Consider the following 17,610-nt stretch of genomic DNA (forward strand, 5'->3'; position numbering starts at 1 on the left):
ACCCACCTGCCAGGGACTCTGCTCAAATATCAGAATATACTGATATAGCCTACTAAGAAATTGTGATATGTTAAAATCATTCCTTTTCATAGGATAGGATTTACATATTTCTTCTGGAAGAGAGGAAAGAAATGCGATAAAACAGCTTAACCAAATAGCATACCACAGCCTTCCTCCGGTTACCAGTTCATGCCGGATATTGGATTAGTCAGCCAGTTACTGTGGTAGCAAACGTAGTTGGGAATTTGAAAAACTTTGCCTTGCTTATTCTTTTTATGTTAACGAAATTAAATTTTTTTCATTTATTGGTATCAATTTCCATATTAATAGCTGTATTCATTAGGATATATTACTGTTGATAATTGGAAACTGGATTTAACTTTAAGAAGACCAGAAGACTTCTTGCAGTCTGATAACAGTTGGATATAAATTTTGGATTTAGGATCGAATGAAACCAATATTTTACTTTCGTTTCTTTGTCAACTTTTTCACTGTACATCATGAACTTTCCATCGGAGTTACTAGAGTTTAAGAACCTTCAAGACAATGCGTTGCTTGTGAAATATATTTTATCAAGAGCTGCTATTGTTGGAAGTGTGTACGCATTTTCAGGCGACGTGGTTGTGCCCTAGCGCGTTTCACTAGCCAAAAGACTTGAAAGACAATCAATTAATAAACTATAATTGTGACCTCAATACATTTGTCTATATCGATATCACTATTCTTTTTATCTTGGATAATAAGCAAAAACATCAGAAAACGCTACAATCATGGATAGCATACTGGTGGGTTGGTTTAAGTTGCATTTGTTATACTAATAACCAATTGTTATAGAAATATTTTGGTTTGATAAATTCAATTTCATTAAGCATGTAATATAGAATATATCCAGATTCTAGAAAATATTTTTCAGTTATCTTTATTTATATATATCAGTAATATATATTATATTTCATTCTCTTTCAGGCAAGTCCACTCGTCAAGTCTTTTCTTGCGGGCAGCCTCAGTGGAACATGTTCCACATTGTTGTTTCAACCCCTGGATCTTGTGAAGACAAGACTGCAATCTGCCGCTGTTGCATCCAGCTTGGCTGGATCTCAGAAACTCGGCATGATGCAAACGATGAATTGCATCGTTAGAAATGATAGAGTTATTGGTTTATGGAAGGGATTCCAGCCAGTGAGTATAGCGATATAGGGCTGGCTGTTGTAAATTTTTTCTGCATTTCGATAAATTAAAAAACTTTTTTTTTTCAGTCAATCTATCGATGTGTACCAGGTGTGGGGATGTATTTCAGTTCTCTACATGCTCTCAAAAGTCACTTTTTTAGGTAACAGTCTTTAATTACTTGAGAAAATTAATACTTGGACCCAGAGTGCTGGCTGAATACTAGTATTTCAACAGTCATTTTATATATTTAATGAATTTTGAACTGATATTTAACTGAATTGTAAATTTAATTTGTTACAGAGATGCAAGCCCAACTGCGTACCAGTCATTGCTACTAGGTGCAACTGCTCGCACCATAACAGCTACAATACTTATACCATTCACAGTGGTAAAAACACGCATTGAGGTAGGTTGCCATATTTAATTTATTTACCTGGTTATAATGTTGTCGCTGATTGTTTCATTAATTTTCAGAGCGGAAATTTTAAATATACAGGCGTTGGGAATGCTCTGCATAGCATCTACACACTCGAAGGTCGCCACGGATTAGTTTCGGGGTTATCTGCAACTCTTATAAGAGATGCACCATTCTCCGGCTTGTATCTTATGTTCTACAACAAAGGAAAGTCAATAATGACTGAAAATGGTAATTATTCAAATTATTCATAATGTAATCAATAATGTATATTCTGTTGTCCGGGCTTGGTAATACTTAAATACATTGAGAGACTGAATAATCATTTAATCAATAGTTGTCATTACTTGTCTGTGCCAGTGATTAAATCAATATATTTGGTATGTGTTAACAGGAAATGGCAGCTGCACGATGCATTTTATCTGCGGCATAGGTGCAGGAGTCTGTGCGTCTGTACTGACTCAGCCTGCTGATGTAATAAAAACTCAGATGCAAGTTAGTGAAAACAAAAATTCACTCAAAAGAACTGTAATAAAAGTATACAATGTAAGTTTGGCATTGAAATATATTTCCGTTATATTGCAGTTTGTGTCTCTGCAATATTATGTATACATTCTTTTTATTGCTTTCAATCTGCATTTTGGTTCAAAGAAATTTGATCCACTCTTCTAGTTTTTTTACATGTGGAATCAACTCTGTGAAAGATTCAGAAAATGATAAGTTCAGTTTGCATACACCACAAATTAACACAAAAATACGCAAGAACCTCATATAACAATGTCCTTGTCTGTACATTTATTGCCATTTGTTTCAAACTAGTTTACAAAGAAAATTTCTTTGGAAATAATAAATTAAAGTATTAAACTCAATTTTTTGCAATCATATAAGTAGATATTTGTTAATTTACCAAAGTAAATAATAAGAACGATTTCATTCCAAAAATATCAATCTCTGTTCTTATCTTAGGTTGAAGGTTTGAGAGGATTTTTCCGCGGACTCACACCGAGGGTGCTGAGGAGGACGCTGATAGCAGCAATGGCATGGACTGTTTATGAAGAGGTTTGTTTTTAGTCTTTTCCTTAGAGTAATCATTTTACTCAATGATATGGTAATATGTCTTTTATTTCAGATCATGAGATGCCTACATTTGAAGACCTGATGGGTTTTGGGATTTGTGTATGCTACGTTATTTTGTATATATATTTTTTTTATTATATTTGCATTTTCATTTGCTCTTACTTTTTGGGTGAAATGGTATTAACTTGTTTCTTTTATATTTTGCATTTGATTTACACTTACGTTTCCTACAAGTTTATATATGATTCCCAAATATTTTTAGTGCAATAGCGCAGGGATTGGTTTTGAGTTTGTAATCTCTTTGTGTGAGAAGTTGAAGAAAAGTTTAATGGTCAACTTGAGCCTTTTTGTTTGTGTTTATGCATAGTACCCATGAGAAGCTGAATTGGTTGCTTATCCATAATTTTGTTTCTTTAAAGTCTGGCATTCTTAGTTCCTTTCTACATGTATGTTTTTTGGTAGAGAGCACAAATTGATGGGGCTGACTCTCCTTTTTTCTTTCTGTATCACATTTGCAAAGGAAGGACATAATACTACTTTTATAAAAACGGATGCTGTTAATTTTGTTCTTGTTTGTTATCTCTGATCTTTTTATTACATAATTTGCAAAGCTGTTAATTTAATAGATAAGTAACATATTAAACACTCAGACCCGCTTCTGGATTTGGATTAATCAGTTCAAACCAATTATCTCATCTAGATTTTCAAATCCCGTTTAACTGCTAGTTTATTATTATTATTGTTCATTATATGTACTTGAAGATGTACTGATATCTGCAACATGCAGATATTTCGATACATCAATATGTGTTAATAATGTATGCACATACGGACTTCCTATCTCTTTGACCTCAATTTTCTCCAAATTAAAGTAGGGTCAAAATTTTCATATCTCAAAATATTTCCAAAAAAGTACTGGTGCTCTGATTTGACTTTCTGATAACATATCAAGATTTGTATATATTTAGAGATGTTTTGATGACAATATCATCAAGATTTCCATATATAGATGTGTTTCAGTACATCTATGAATGTGGAACTCTGAGTGGTGTGTGCGCCATGACTCTACAGCCTGCCACAGTGGCAACATTGCCTAAAAAGCTTGGTTTTCTTTTATATTCTTCCCAGCGTGGTATTTTTTTAGATAGCTCTTTACAATGTAGCCTAATCAATTAAGTCATTGACTTGTGTTAACCGAAAACTAGTAAACTGTTTGTTCAAATATAGATTTGACTCAGTGTTTTTGCTGAATTCCTTTACAAAACTGCTCTGAAATACCATATTTTGTTGCTGGAACTTTTTCGGTCACTTAGTTTCTGCAAGTTCACCAAAATCATCCTTTGCATCCTTTCCAAAAAAAATTAAAATATTAATGTATTACTAATAGAGAGAGAGTAAGCAACTATAATGACATGCTAAGATCTATATGTGGATGCACTGCTTTGGTGATATCTTTTGATTACTTCATTATTGTTATTCATTTTTGCCTTCGTGCCCATTTGCTCTATTTGAAGCAAAGGAAAGATTTCTTGTAAAACTTGTATTGTTTGAAATACTCTTGATGATGGGACTTAGGATGTTTGTTTTTCACTTTCTTTTAATCTCATTAGTTAGAACCAGTGGTGGGATTCAGTGGATTCGCACTGGTTACTGTCAATGTTCTGTTTGTAACGGAACCGGCTGAAAAATATAACTTTTGTAAAGAAACTGACTGACAAAAAATTTGAATCCCACCACTGGTTAGATAGAACGTAGGTGAGGCAGACATAGAGCAGTGAGATTTAACATTGTTTGTGTATAAAAAAATATTCCTCAAAAGATATCGCCAAGCTGATTGTAGTTGGAGTCACCTAATGACGAATTGCCAAGTTGTATGCATGAAGAGGCGGGGCAGACCTGCTTCACTCAACAAATAACAGGCCAAATTAACGTCCAAATACTATCAATCAATAAATATACCGGAAATTATATTTAAAATGAATTAAGGCAGTGTGATACTGAGGTAGAAAATAGGTTATGGGAATATATATTATAAGTTAATAAAGGTTCAAGTAAGGTTTTTTGTAGTCGATCGCTGGGGTCAGTTCAAATTTATCATGTATGATCCTTCGGTCTACAAGTCTTGTTGATGTAAACATCTTTTATGTTGAATTGGTTAGCTGTTGAATTGATGATCACGACATCCTGAAAAACAAAAATAAATCTGCGAGTAGAATATTCAATGATTGCATATTAGGAAACGACAAAGGGCTACCCTACACTTTTGAGAAAAATTCATTAACTTGAGTAAATATTAATTATTATATCTATCACTAGCCTGCTAGTTGTAAGATCTGAGGAAGAGGAAATTGTGGTTGGCACACAGAGGGAATTGTTCACAAACCCTGCAAAAGCTCTCACTGTTGGTCAAACCACACTAATCATTCACATGTTGGGCATTATCTATAAAGCAAAACCTTGACCGAAGATGAAAATTTCCGTATACACACAGGACACAGAATAGAATAGCACAGCAAATTAAAACGAAGTAGAGAATCCAATATAGCTCAACTGGTCGCCTAATTACAATAATAGATATAGGAGCTACTTTATCCCAATTATAAGTCTATAACCATCATATAGAATTACACCACTCAAATAGAGAACAAATATCATGTATGTGTTATATCAAAAACCCAACATTGAAAAAAAAAAAAACATGCAGATGTCAGAATGTGAACAGCAATTTCAGGAAAATCTTTATGCTACGTATGTTGTAGAACCCGATAACTTAACTGCTTGTTCAACCGTAATTATCAGTTTCTTCTGGGACAATAGCAATATAATGGCTGTTCAATATTCTCATGAAAAAAAGTTTGTGCAAATGAGGAACTTTGAAGTGAACTTTCTGTCATGGTGTTTCTTTTGGGGTTCGATACGAAAAAGTATATTATATCAGTGTGGTATAAGAATATATATATATATTAGAATAAAGAACATGATTATCAATTAGCATAGCCGGCCAATGATCTTATTTAGTAATGGTTCTCTCCAAACATCCTTGAAATAGTTCACTCTGAACGAAGCTTAAAATTAAATTTCAGTCAGAATTAAATATTCTTGGTGCACATACTTTCGGAGCACCGACTTTTTATCAGCGCCAGCCTACATATCAGACCAAGCATAAAATGCGAATGTCGTCTCGCTTTAACTCCGTCAATTACGTCTATAAAATTAAAGTTCAAGATAATAATGAACATAAAGCCGGGGTTTGTTAATAACGGTTTCAGCCAGAAAGTATTATCTTTTTAATATTTAGGGAAATAATGTTTCACAATAGTAGTCGGTTGATCGATTATTTTTATCGAAATTAATTGATTCATGGTATTTTTGGGGTGTCTCCAAGATGTCGTGTCCCATTTGCCCCACGTGTCCCACTTTTACCACTTGTACCACGTGCCCCCCATGGTACCCAACTGAAGAATCTCCACCCCAACTAAAACCATCTAACCCTAACTCTACCAAATAAATATTTGGTAATTATAATTAGTTCAGCGCCATGTTTTAAATGAAGAATACAACTTGTCTGCTTGCAAGAATTCGGTCGCACAGAGTTCCCATGAATATCGTCATCTACCTAATAGAAGCGAAATAGATTCGTCACCAGAAAAAACTATAAATGATCCGAACGTTCTGAAAAAAATCGAAGAAACTGGACTTGTCAATACTATACAGACGACGACACCGACTATCGATGATTCCATGGTTAGTGCATCATTGGCTGAAGACAATCTACCACAAATGAATGAAACGATCCAGAATTAAAAATCTGTAAGAAAGCTGCTGGAATAGCACTTTTCGGATTTTCCTGCTGGCAATAAAGAATCAACGTCATCATCTTTTGAACATCTGGCAAGTGAGGGGCATTTTGAATCAGTACATGTACCACGAATAGATAGTCCAACTGCATCTCACAAATCCTCTGCAGAATATTCTCGACGTTCTCCGAGAGATGAAAGAATCTGTATCCACGAAGAAGAAGATAACGTTTCTATTCAGATAAATAGATTTACAATTGACCTTAAAGAGTTGAAACCTCGCAGGTTAGCCATAAATTAGCAGTAAGAATTGCCGAGAAAATTGATGATTTAGCGAGTTTTGTTCATGAGCATAAACCCCTCCAAACTAAACTTATAAAAATGAACATGTGGTCAGTGATTCCGGCGATTTAATTAACTAGAAAAGGAAATATGTAATGTCTCACCCTTTCTCAAAACGAACGGAGAATAACAAAGGACACCCACGTCCATCACCCACGAAACCGATCAGATTGTCCGATAACAAACAGGCCAAAAAACGTCTTAATGAGAAGCGAGGCCAAAGCATAAATGATGTGCAAGAAATTGAACTTGAAGGTGAAATTCCGAGTATTCCGGAATATCTGACAAAATCAATAACCAGCAAAAATGGAATTAATGCTGAATCTGCTTTGACCAGCAATGGATACGAAACAATCAATGCCTTTGGGAAAACTAACAATTCTACCATTTCCGAAGAAAAACATAATGCGGTTTCTAGTTTATTCAGTCGGCCAAATAGATATGTTGATTCAGAAACTGGATCAAACAATGACGAGAAAATTGATTTCTTGCCTGCAAGTACTACAAACGTTCAGTTCAGATATTTGATTTCCTCCGTTTCCAACAGCGTTGATGAATAAAATTCAGTTTTGACAAATAATCCGGTATCATAAAAGTCATAAACCAGTTCTAAATAAAATTTTTACCATCATTGAAAGTTTTTCAGAAAATCAGTTTGGAAATATAAGATCGAACTGCCTTATAGGACATATTCGGAAAGGAAAATAGTAGGAGTGTTCTTGATTTCTTTAATAATTGGTATAATTTTTAAGTATAGTGAAGATATAAATATGCATTTAAACCTCAATACCAGTTATACGGGTATTCACTTAAATCTGAAAAGTTGATAAAAGTCTCATTTACAAAAGTTCAATTTTAGAGCCTTTTTGAAGAATTTCCTGTTACCTAATATAGCATTATTTAGAGTTTATTGTAAATTAATAATGATGACTGGACTACCGAAATAGTCATTTAGTTGGAAATTTAGAAATAAATATTGAGATCTAACCAACCAGATAACGCTTCTAATCAAATATTTACAGAACCTGATTTGGATGAAATCTCGACCCCATATCAGTATGCCAAATATATATACTATTGATACTATTACGTTTGTATTTAGGGCGAAAATGAGTTCAAGACTGAAAAAGATTTTGACTATTTTAAATCCTCATCAAACATGAGACAACAAAAAGAAAGAGGAGTACATCTTCAAACGTGAAGTTGACTCATACGAGGTAAGAAAATTTTTTATTTGTTTTATTTTATCACAATTTTTTATATCTATGTAAAATAGTAATGTCTAGATTAGCTACTCTTGCTACATGTTGAATTTAGCTAGTTATATACGCTGATAGAAAAAAACGAAAATGCATATGGCCACACGTTGTTATGCATTGCAGGTTTTGAACTAGACTATAAAAAATACTTACCTATTTTTTCGAACTGCTCGTAACTTCATACTGAAACTAAACAGCAGTGTAGTTAGGAATAAGAAAGAAGCGATACAAATTCGGAGACGAGTGACAAACAATCAAAGTAATCTAGGTTTAAACATTCATTGCAGTGAATGTGTTTATATATTTCCTTTTATTGAAAATTGCGAAGAAATATTTCACAAAATTGAAAACCCATTTCCAACTACAGTGGATGGATTTTTTTCGCATTGTCCCATAATTATATATACCAATTATTACAAAATGTGAAGAATTGTATTTAGAAAATAATGGTGATGTTGAATTGAACCTCAATCGACTAAAACAGTTATACATAAACAACACAATCCAAAATTTTTCCCATAATCCACTTACCTGATGAACAATTTATAATATAAGTAACTGTTATTTTAGTCTTGTGTTTGACGTAACATGCAATTCTCCTCAAAATATGTCAACTTCATTGTATTTTTTATTTTTCTGAATAATTTTGTTAATTAAAATTTATTTGCATGTGTTAAATTTCTATTATTAGACAGCATAAAATTTAATATTTTAGGTTGCTTTCTGTTACACGATCGTGTATTTAGTTTCCAACTGATAGGTTTCAAATTACCTGCGTCTCAGCGGCTTCTCCTCAAAATATGTCAACTTCATTGTATTTTTTATTTTTCTGAATAATTTTGTTAATTAAAATTTATTTGCATGTGTTAAATTTCTATTATTAGACAGCATAAAATTTAATATTTTAGGTTGCTTTCTGTTACACGATCGTGTATTTAGTTTCCAACTGATAGGTTTCAAATTACCTGCGTCTCAGCGGCGAGTACAATGACAATGGTAGCAGTAATTACAAAAAATGTAAATTGTGAATCTACGCGCACAGTGGGCCGAAATGGAGATGTAACTTTACCGTAGAACCTGGGACCCAAATGAATTTTCAGAGTTTTGAGGTGAAAATTAATTTATATATATATATATGAGATAAACAACGGTCTCTCCAAAGAATTTATGTTGTACTAGCCAAGGCACAAAAAATTACCACACACAAGACAAACACACGGGACTAAAATTCACGGGGGTTGTCAAAACTTGAGATTTGAAACATAAAATATAAAAATACTACACGGGCAATCACATCTTGTAACCATATAATTGGAATATATTAAAAAATCACTATATAGGATACTGTCTGGGGCTTTGAGCTTGTGAATAGCCTACCATGACAATATAGGGCTTGGGAACCACAGACAACTAAAGACTAATAATATCCTGTTGGGCTAATCTATTTCAGATTTCCAGTTTTTAAATGTGGAAGAAGTTGTTAGTAGGCTAATATTGTCATTTGTTTCGAATATTCTCGTCCGAGTCCTGTAAAACACGCTATTTCAGTAACAATTTCAGATGGCTAAATATAAAGGTAAAACATTCTAGAATTTACAATTATGATCACAAAATGATAGAAAAAAATTGAGAAGAGGGGATAATCAAGTCACATCATCTTTATGTGTGTGTGTTGAGTGGGGGTTCAAAAATCAAACAGATTCCACAGATGATTATACATAATAGACTGAACGGATTCAAATAATTTGGTAAAAATATGTCAAACACAAGATATATTTAGAATGAAAACGAAGTTTTATGAATTTACTTATTTCGGTTTAGTGAAAAATAATACCATATGAAACCATTAGTGATACATAAAACGAGAATATCGGTCAGAGACCGAACAGTTATCGATCGAAAGTTAGGGGATCCCCCAGAACAGCGCTCTTACTCCATAGTGACACCTCGTGTCCCATCACTAATTAATTAATAACTCGCTAATTATGAGACATAATTCATCCAAAATCAATAGGCTTCTGGTCCGACATATGATGAATGCACATGCAAAATCTGGAGAAGATTCAATCTCGCTTTCGTGAGATATCGCGTGCATCTATCAGACAAACAGACAGACAAATACCTATCAACATACTTACCGATTAAAATCGATAAGTAATAAGGTGAAAAAAACAGTAGATAACAGTGGGAGGTAGGCTACTGTGGGTTGGTAGTTGCAGCGTTACTAATGCTTTCTACAGAAATAAAATCATAACTGAATTATTAATATTATTTTAATTTTTTTAGATGAACTTCTCTTATTGGACACGAAAGATTGTACTTTTCGCTAAAAGGCGAAGTCGTGAAGACTACGATAACGTTAATATACTCTGACAGATGGCATACTCGTACAACTCGTTTTGTCTTTCGTGTTCATATATTTGAAAATCGCTCTCTTGTTTTATATATTGACTTTTTTCACACATATCAGTTGTGTATAACGAAGGCTCCAATACCTTGATCGATGGGCCTTGAAAATTTTTAGAAGTCTCAAATGTGGATTCAATAACATTCAACACCTGCAAAATGTAGTACATAATGAGAAGCACTAGAACTAGATGATCATTTTTTATTCTATTCTACAATATAGTCGTAAACAGTCACAGTCGAATCTTTGTGACTAAGAGTATGATTGTTGCAATCATTTTAGACAAAATGTTCCCACTCATAACATTTCAGTATATTAGGAAAAAATAATATATATATAATTACACAACGATGAGACATGGGAAAAGGGCTTTGAATTGCAAAGGTGAGGATAACTATGTTACTATTGTCATACCCAACAAGGACTGGTAACCGGACGAGAGGCCGTGGTTCGCCCTAGGATTATGCCTCCCCATCGACTTTCCTCTAACCCCTGGATGAATATGAAAATCACCATTATCTCGTTTTCGTGGTCTGGCAAGCTATTTGTCAATTTTAGTTGCGTTTCCGCCATTTCGGTTCCGACAATTGCATAACCCTATAGTATTCTCATCTCCTGAGAAGTTTCAGTCCAGTGTCAGCAATAAACATTGGTCTCAAGAATGCTTACATAGATTAGACTAAAATTAGCTAACAGTGCTTTAAAATGGCAAGTGGTTGAATATTATGAATCATGTACACCGGTTTGTTTATGCCTATTCGCGAAAAACATAGGATAAGCAACAAAAATGAAATATTTTTCATGTGCCAAGTGTCGGATGTTTCCCGGAATGCCAAATTCCTTGTTTATTTTTATAACATGAGCTAACCAACAAGAGTCATTGTCAATTTTTTTTTTTATCAGTTTGAAAAATAAATAAAAGTCAACACACATTTTTACTGGGGAAGGGAGGCCGCGGGTAACCAAACTGGTTATCGAGCAGCGACACCCAATGCCCAACATGACGTAACAGTTGAAATTTTAGCAGCCGGTCAGACACTTTTCACTCAGACAGATTTTCTGGAATGTCTGCAAACATTCTGACCACAATGGGACAATTCTAGGACAATGTTCTGCATTTTCTCAATTTTGACATTAGCTCGTGTTATCGTTTTGCTAGCTATTTGTCAGTGTTTAGTTAGGTATAAATCAAATAACCATTTCAAACAAAACTATTTAAACATTCCCGAAACATATGCAATAGACAATGAAATCAATTACAAAATGCAGGTAGTAAAATATATGAATCAAAATGATGGTTATGAAGCATATAAATAGTTAGAAAGAGTTACTCCTGATGACAATGTCAAAATAAGCATAAAATGGTAGTTTAGTAGGCTACAGGTAGAATTTTACTTGGGCCACGGATCGGAGAAATATCCATCCCGTGGCGTCCGTAGGTTTATACTGGTCGAGAATTATTTTTCGGGAATCACTAAATTTCAGGATAGGATAAGAGCGGACTCGGTGGTCTATGCCTCGGCGAACGTTGGGACGCTGTCAATACTAAAATCCGTATCTCGACTTCTAGTGCTATTTTCTGCATAGAAATAATAGAAACCCCTAATCAAATTTTCTCGCCTTTCCGCGATTTTCCACCGTTCCCTCCAGAATTGGCAGAAAGACTATGAAATCTGTTTTAGGTATTCGTATTCATTCTAGATACCTCAATGCAGACTTCCTAATTTTCAATTCATTTCCGCATTGTTCATTACTGCATAATTTTAACGAAAGATCCTGCTTTTTAGTCGGCTCGGCTTACCCTTCCACCGTTATAACTATGTAAATCAACACAATATACGACAACGAAATTTTATTTCGATCTTTCGTAGGTGCTCCCGTAGTATGTGAACCAAGATGGCGGACACTAGAACGTAGAATGTGTACCAGATTAGGGTTAGGCCTGAATTTTATTCCAATTTCCCTTAGTTTTATTACGAGTTCGGGAACTAGCCAAGTGACTCCCGTAGTATTTGTACCTGAAATTATGGCCTAACTCTAACCTGGTACACATATTACGTTCCGGTGTCCGCCATCTTGGTTCACATACTACGGAAGTAGCCTTTCGTCTACAACACAGAACACGAATAAAAAAAAACAGACATGGGAGACGGAAAGATCGGGAAAATGAAAACACCTAGAAAAGGTCGAAAGCGAACGCCGTAACCAGCGTTTGTGCCCATTCATCCACACTCGCACAAATGGAAAAACACACCACGACAATCATCCCCCAAAAACATGCACAAAACAAATAATGAACACAAAACATAAACACACAGAATGATGGAAAATCGGGAAAACAGGCAAAACCTCAATCTAGTAAGGTTTAAAACACGTAGATTCGCATGTGCCTGTTTACACATGTTACACTCACAAACATATTATGAAAAAGATAAAAACACGAACGTGTTATTGTTCGGGCGTCTAACTTGTGTAACAAACAAATTGCAGATGCGGTGGGTTCCAATATAAATCTGTTTAGGTCGAGACGGACATGATTGGGATGTGTTTATATAAATGTTATATGCAATGTAGTTTTATATAAAATGCTGAAAATGCCTGGTCACTTCTTTTCCTTAGTTCTATGCGAAGCAAGTATGTGAAATTGGAATGGCAGCTAGCCGGTACAGCAATGCCAAAGTAGTTTATTTTTTTTTTTCAAATCCTGTTCTTTCGTTATCCATCATGCCTGTGCCTGTGTCGAAATGCGAATCCCAATAATAACATTCAAGTGATCAGCTGCTGTTTTATTGGTAAACAAACAAAGATAAGAAGTAAATACCGTAGCTGACAAATGGTTAGCTAACCCTATGGTTGTGTGTGCGAGTGTGAATGATTTGATTCAATAGTTTTAGGTGAGTGAACGCGTACCACTTCTTTTTGGCAATACCTTCCATCTTATATTCTGTACGTTTTAAATTTTGTCCAAGGTTTTGTTTGCTCTCCTGATTTCATAATCAGTTTGTATTCATTTGTTTTTATCAGCCATTTTATCGTCTTTTTGCTGATTATGGAATCGAAATAAACTTATCTTATCTGTCTAACATAAAAACTCGAAAACTGGTTTCGAGCGTTGTTTTGTTTCTTGTGTAACAAAATTGGTTCAAATTTAGAAAGTTTCCATTTGAAAATTTGTAATCCTAGGCAACCCTATCCTATGCAGGTGTATATTACACGTTGCTCACGCTTTCTAGTGTAATACCCCACATACACTCAAAAAGTTTATTTGCCGCTCCTCTATTTTAGGGAATTTGCCCGTTGTTCCCGTATTTTAGTACAGGCAGTTTTCTGTAATTCCCGATTTTTGGTGCATTTCGCATTCGGTAGCCCGCAGGGTAGACACCAAAGTGACTATAACACTTTAGTAGGTACTAGGTACCGTACCGGTATTAACGTATTGTGTGGGCGATCTTAGCTGTGCATTTCGAGGAAATTTTTTATTTTATTTAAAGCTAATTCTCGAACTAGACTAGGCCAACGACTAACGAACTAGACTGATCCGGTACCGTACGATCAGTAACTAACGTACGGTACTTCTAGTGGACGTAGCATAACAATTTTTTGATATCTCAATCCTAATCCCCATCTGATTACGCTATCCAAAAATTACGTCACTACGACATCACAATCACGTCATAGAGCTTGCCAAATATACGTACAATCGCCCAATTGGTATTGGCGCCGGCGATAAAGAACTGACTGACGTTATCGATCTCTCTCTTATCGGAATCGTTGCGACGAGAAAACGAGGGAAATAACTGCTCGATTTCTGGTGCTCGTTTGCGCGTCTTGGATGGGAGTTCGTATAGTTTGAAGGGCTGTATTACGTCACTGTGATGTCGTGTTGACGTAATTTTTGGATGGTGTAGTCAGTTGGGGGTCAGGATTGATACGTGAAAAAACACTGATGGAATGGACATATGAAAAATGAATATTGGATTATTTATCTTATGATTGCTCGAATGGTTATATACCGGTACTTTTTGTTATAATTTATTATATTATCCCATTAAAAAAAAAAAATGTCATGCTACGCCCACTAGAAGTATGTTAGGTACGAAACTACATCAGACCCCGGTAAGTTTAGGTTGACTATTTCAATTTTTCGTTATTTTGTTACCGTACCGGTAGAACATTGAGGGAGAAGAGAAATGAAGTTAGCTTTTACTATGTGGGAGAGTAGAAGTAACAAGATTTCAAATAAACTGAAAAGATTTACCGATACAACAGTAGCTAAAAATGAATTCTGGTGGGTCTGCAGGTTTTCATTGTCACAACTGCACAATCTCGTATTACTGTATTACAGTCAACTCTTTTAAATTTTTGTCAACTCTTTATTATACTGTTTTCGAATGGTTAAATTTGCTTCCTAACTGTTTTGTCAAATCTTTACAAATATTGTAAACATATTGCATTTGTTAATACTGTAATATCCGAATATATCTAAATTAAATATTGGGTGTTAGCAATTTTGTGTGTTCTGTCATTGAAAATTGTCACCACTGGCATGTCTCTGCTTCTTAATCAATCTTGATTGCGGGCATGTCTTGAATCAGAACACTGGTCAGTTGTAATCAGCTAATACATTCCAGAATAATATGTATTGCTCAATAGGATATTTTTAAATACAAAATCTTCAGTTTCTAAATACAGAAATATGGTATAATCATATAAACTCACTTTTGTGATTACTTGGCATAGAGCTTGTTTTGATTTATTTTTTTCACAATTACCAGAAGTTGAATGAGTCTGAATATCTGATGTCAATCATAAAGAAAAAAACAAGATTATTTCGTAATGATAATAGGCTAGTACTTTATAATATACTTCTAAAATTTAAATATCAGGGACAATCCCTTTGGGTAGAGTTGGTGCTGAACCAGAGGTTGGTAAAATAATACAAATGGTTTTCACTCTTTGGGAGAAATAAGCTTGTATTTTTTCATTCCATGGTCTGATGCAGCAGTAAGTTGATGCTCAATATGTGTTTTCTCTAGATTTGACAAAAACCTAACTTTAGATTTGACAAAAACATAACTCGAAGGGTCTCCAAGAGAAAACAATGTCACTGACCACAAAAGAAATAGGACATGTCATGAACCTGCTACGGGAGGATACAGTTAGCACAACCACTTTTGACAGCCTCGGTTCTGCATTACAACGTCTTGGATTCAACAAGCATGATCATTTTCGGGTTGGATCATCTATTGTTCTGTTACTACAAAATCGAGATCTACTTCCTGGTCCAAATCAGCGACTTGCCGCAATATATTTGCTTTATGATATGTACAAAGCGGAACCAGTTGCTTCAAACCCTTTTGCTACAGTTTTCGTACACTTGCTGCAAAACACACAAAATTTGACAATTTCTCATGAAATACCTGCAATGGGCAAACTCCCTCCATTGTCAAGTTCTGAAAAAGCATTTTTGTCGCAGCTGATATCATTACCAAATAAGGACTTAGTTAAACGTACACCTAAGCAAGTATTGTTTTCAGAGGGTGAAAATACTTCTCACCCACAAAAATCTGTTTATGATGTTAGCGGTTTGCAACTTTCTTTAGTGGAGCGGCAATCCCAACTGCCAGTGCTAAACAAAACTGGTATACCTTGTGTGATGCCCCACCCTGAACCTCCCAATATGCAAAAAGCCGATCCGCCATCGGATTCAAAGCCTGTTCAGCAACAGGTCCTTGAAAGTTTGTTATCTGGTAAATCAGCACCAATGACAGAAAACATAAGACCAACCTTTGTGCGACCCATTCCACTTTTACATCCTCCAGATAATGAATTGGTCTGGATGAACCCAACTCTGCCTGCACGTCATAAATTCCTCTGGGACAGTCAAATGACAAAAAATACAAACAAAGCAGGTGAAGTAAGAAAATTGATGACAAAAGCGTTTAAAAATCCTTTAACGAATGGTCAACAACAACAACTTCTTGCGCAATTAAACGATGATTCCAAGTTGGTCTATCATGTGGGTTTGACTCCAGCCAAACTACCAGACTTGGTTGAAAACAATCCACTTGTTGCCATTGAGGTTCTGTTGATGTTAATGCAATCTAGCCAAATAACGGAATATTTTTCAGTTCTTGTGAACATGGAGATGTCTCTACATTCAATGGAAGTCGTTAACAGACTAACCACAGCAGTGGAATTGCCAACTGAATTTATTCATTTATATATTTCTAATTGCATATCAACATGTGAAACGATTAAGGATAAATACATGCAAAACAGATTAGTTCGCTTAGTCTGTGTATTTCTGCAATCACTGATACGGAATCGCATTATAAATGTCAAAGACTTGTTCATAGAAGTGCAAGCATTTTGTATAGAGTTTAGTCGCATAAGAGAAGCGGCTGGACTATTTCGCTTGCTGAAGCAATTGGACACTGCAGAAGCAGAGGCTGCTAAAAAATAATGTTTTACATATGAAATCAATATAAAATTTTCAGTGATGCCACGTCATCAAATAAACAATCAGAATTGTGCAAGTATGTTTATGTACTTATATCGATACAGAGAAGGGTCTAAGTCAGGGGTGGGCAATTACTTTCCCGAGTGGGCCGGATGCGGAAAATAGACTTGATTACTGGGACGGATGATCAAAAATGTTTATTTGCAAATACCTAGATACAACGATTAATGTGACTTCATTACAAGGGGGCTGGCAAATTACGGCAGCTGCGCAGCGAAATTTGATAGAAAAAGAAGCTCAAGCTCAACAGCTACGCTAACGTTAAAATACAGCACAATGTAACAATTGGGGTCATTATGACGCCAATTGATAAATAGGTTTTTGAAAGAGAGTAAATGATGCGCATTCCTTTCGTTTACGAATGAGATTACTGTAAGTTGGGATTTAGAAGGCGAGTGATATACTAATATTTGATTGATCTTATTTTGTATTTCCATTCGTTGAAATTGCCGACTTTTTCACCGGTGATGATTTTTCTGTTGCGCAATATATTCAGTCCATTACCAGTACGAGGATTAAAAATATCTTGCCATATCAATTTAATATATATATTCAATTTAATTAATAAATTTTCCTCACTGAGAGTGTGCAACCCCATTTCCCTAACCTACCCCCTACCA

General features: G+C 34.9%; 3 protein-coding genes across 3 annotated transcripts; all 3 read left to right on the forward strand.

Moving 5' to 3' along the window:
• Positions 1 to 312: 312 nt before the first annotated feature.
• LOC120347535 (mitochondrial glycine transporter-like) lies at positions 313 to 4,199 on the forward strand. Its single transcript, XM_039417553.2, has 8 exons — positions 313 to 785; positions 967 to 1,179; positions 1,257 to 1,330; positions 1,471 to 1,576; positions 1,645 to 1,816; positions 1,980 to 2,131; positions 2,552 to 2,644; positions 2,715 to 4,199. Exons 1-8 carry the CDS (start codon positions 771 to 773, stop codon positions 2,742 to 2,744), a joined length of 855 nt encoding a protein of 284 aa, XP_039273487.2. The 5' UTR covers positions 313 to 770; the 3' UTR covers positions 2,745 to 4,199.
• Positions 4,200 to 4,354: 155 nt separating this feature from the next.
• On the forward strand, positions 4,355 to 11,177 carry LOC144429615 (uncharacterized). Its single transcript, XM_078117723.1, has 2 exons — positions 4,355 to 8,018; positions 10,347 to 11,177. Exon 1 carries the CDS (start codon positions 6,897 to 6,899, stop codon positions 7,359 to 7,361), a length of 465 nt encoding a protein of 154 aa, XP_077973849.1. The 5' UTR covers positions 4,355 to 6,896; the 3' UTR covers positions 7,362 to 8,018; positions 10,347 to 11,177.
• Positions 11,178 to 14,320: 3,143 nt separating this feature from the next.
• On the forward strand, positions 14,321 to 17,009 carry LOC120347275 (CCR4-NOT transcription complex subunit 11-like). Its single transcript, XM_039417177.2, has 2 exons — positions 14,321 to 14,583; positions 15,504 to 17,009. The coding sequence occupies exon 2, from the start codon at positions 15,569 to 15,571 to the stop codon at positions 16,931 to 16,933; it is 1,365 nt and encodes a 454-aa protein (XP_039273111.1). The 5' UTR covers positions 14,321 to 14,583; positions 15,504 to 15,568; the 3' UTR covers positions 16,934 to 17,009.
• The last annotated feature ends 601 nt before the right edge of the window (positions 17,010 to 17,610 follow it).

The sequence above is a fragment of the Styela clava genome, chromosome 11, assembly GCF_964204865.1.
Source record: "Styela clava chromosome 11, kaStyClav1.hap1.2, whole genome shotgun sequence".
NCBI classification, from domain to species: Eukaryota; Metazoa; Chordata; class Ascidiacea; order Stolidobranchia; family Styelidae; genus Styela; species Styela clava.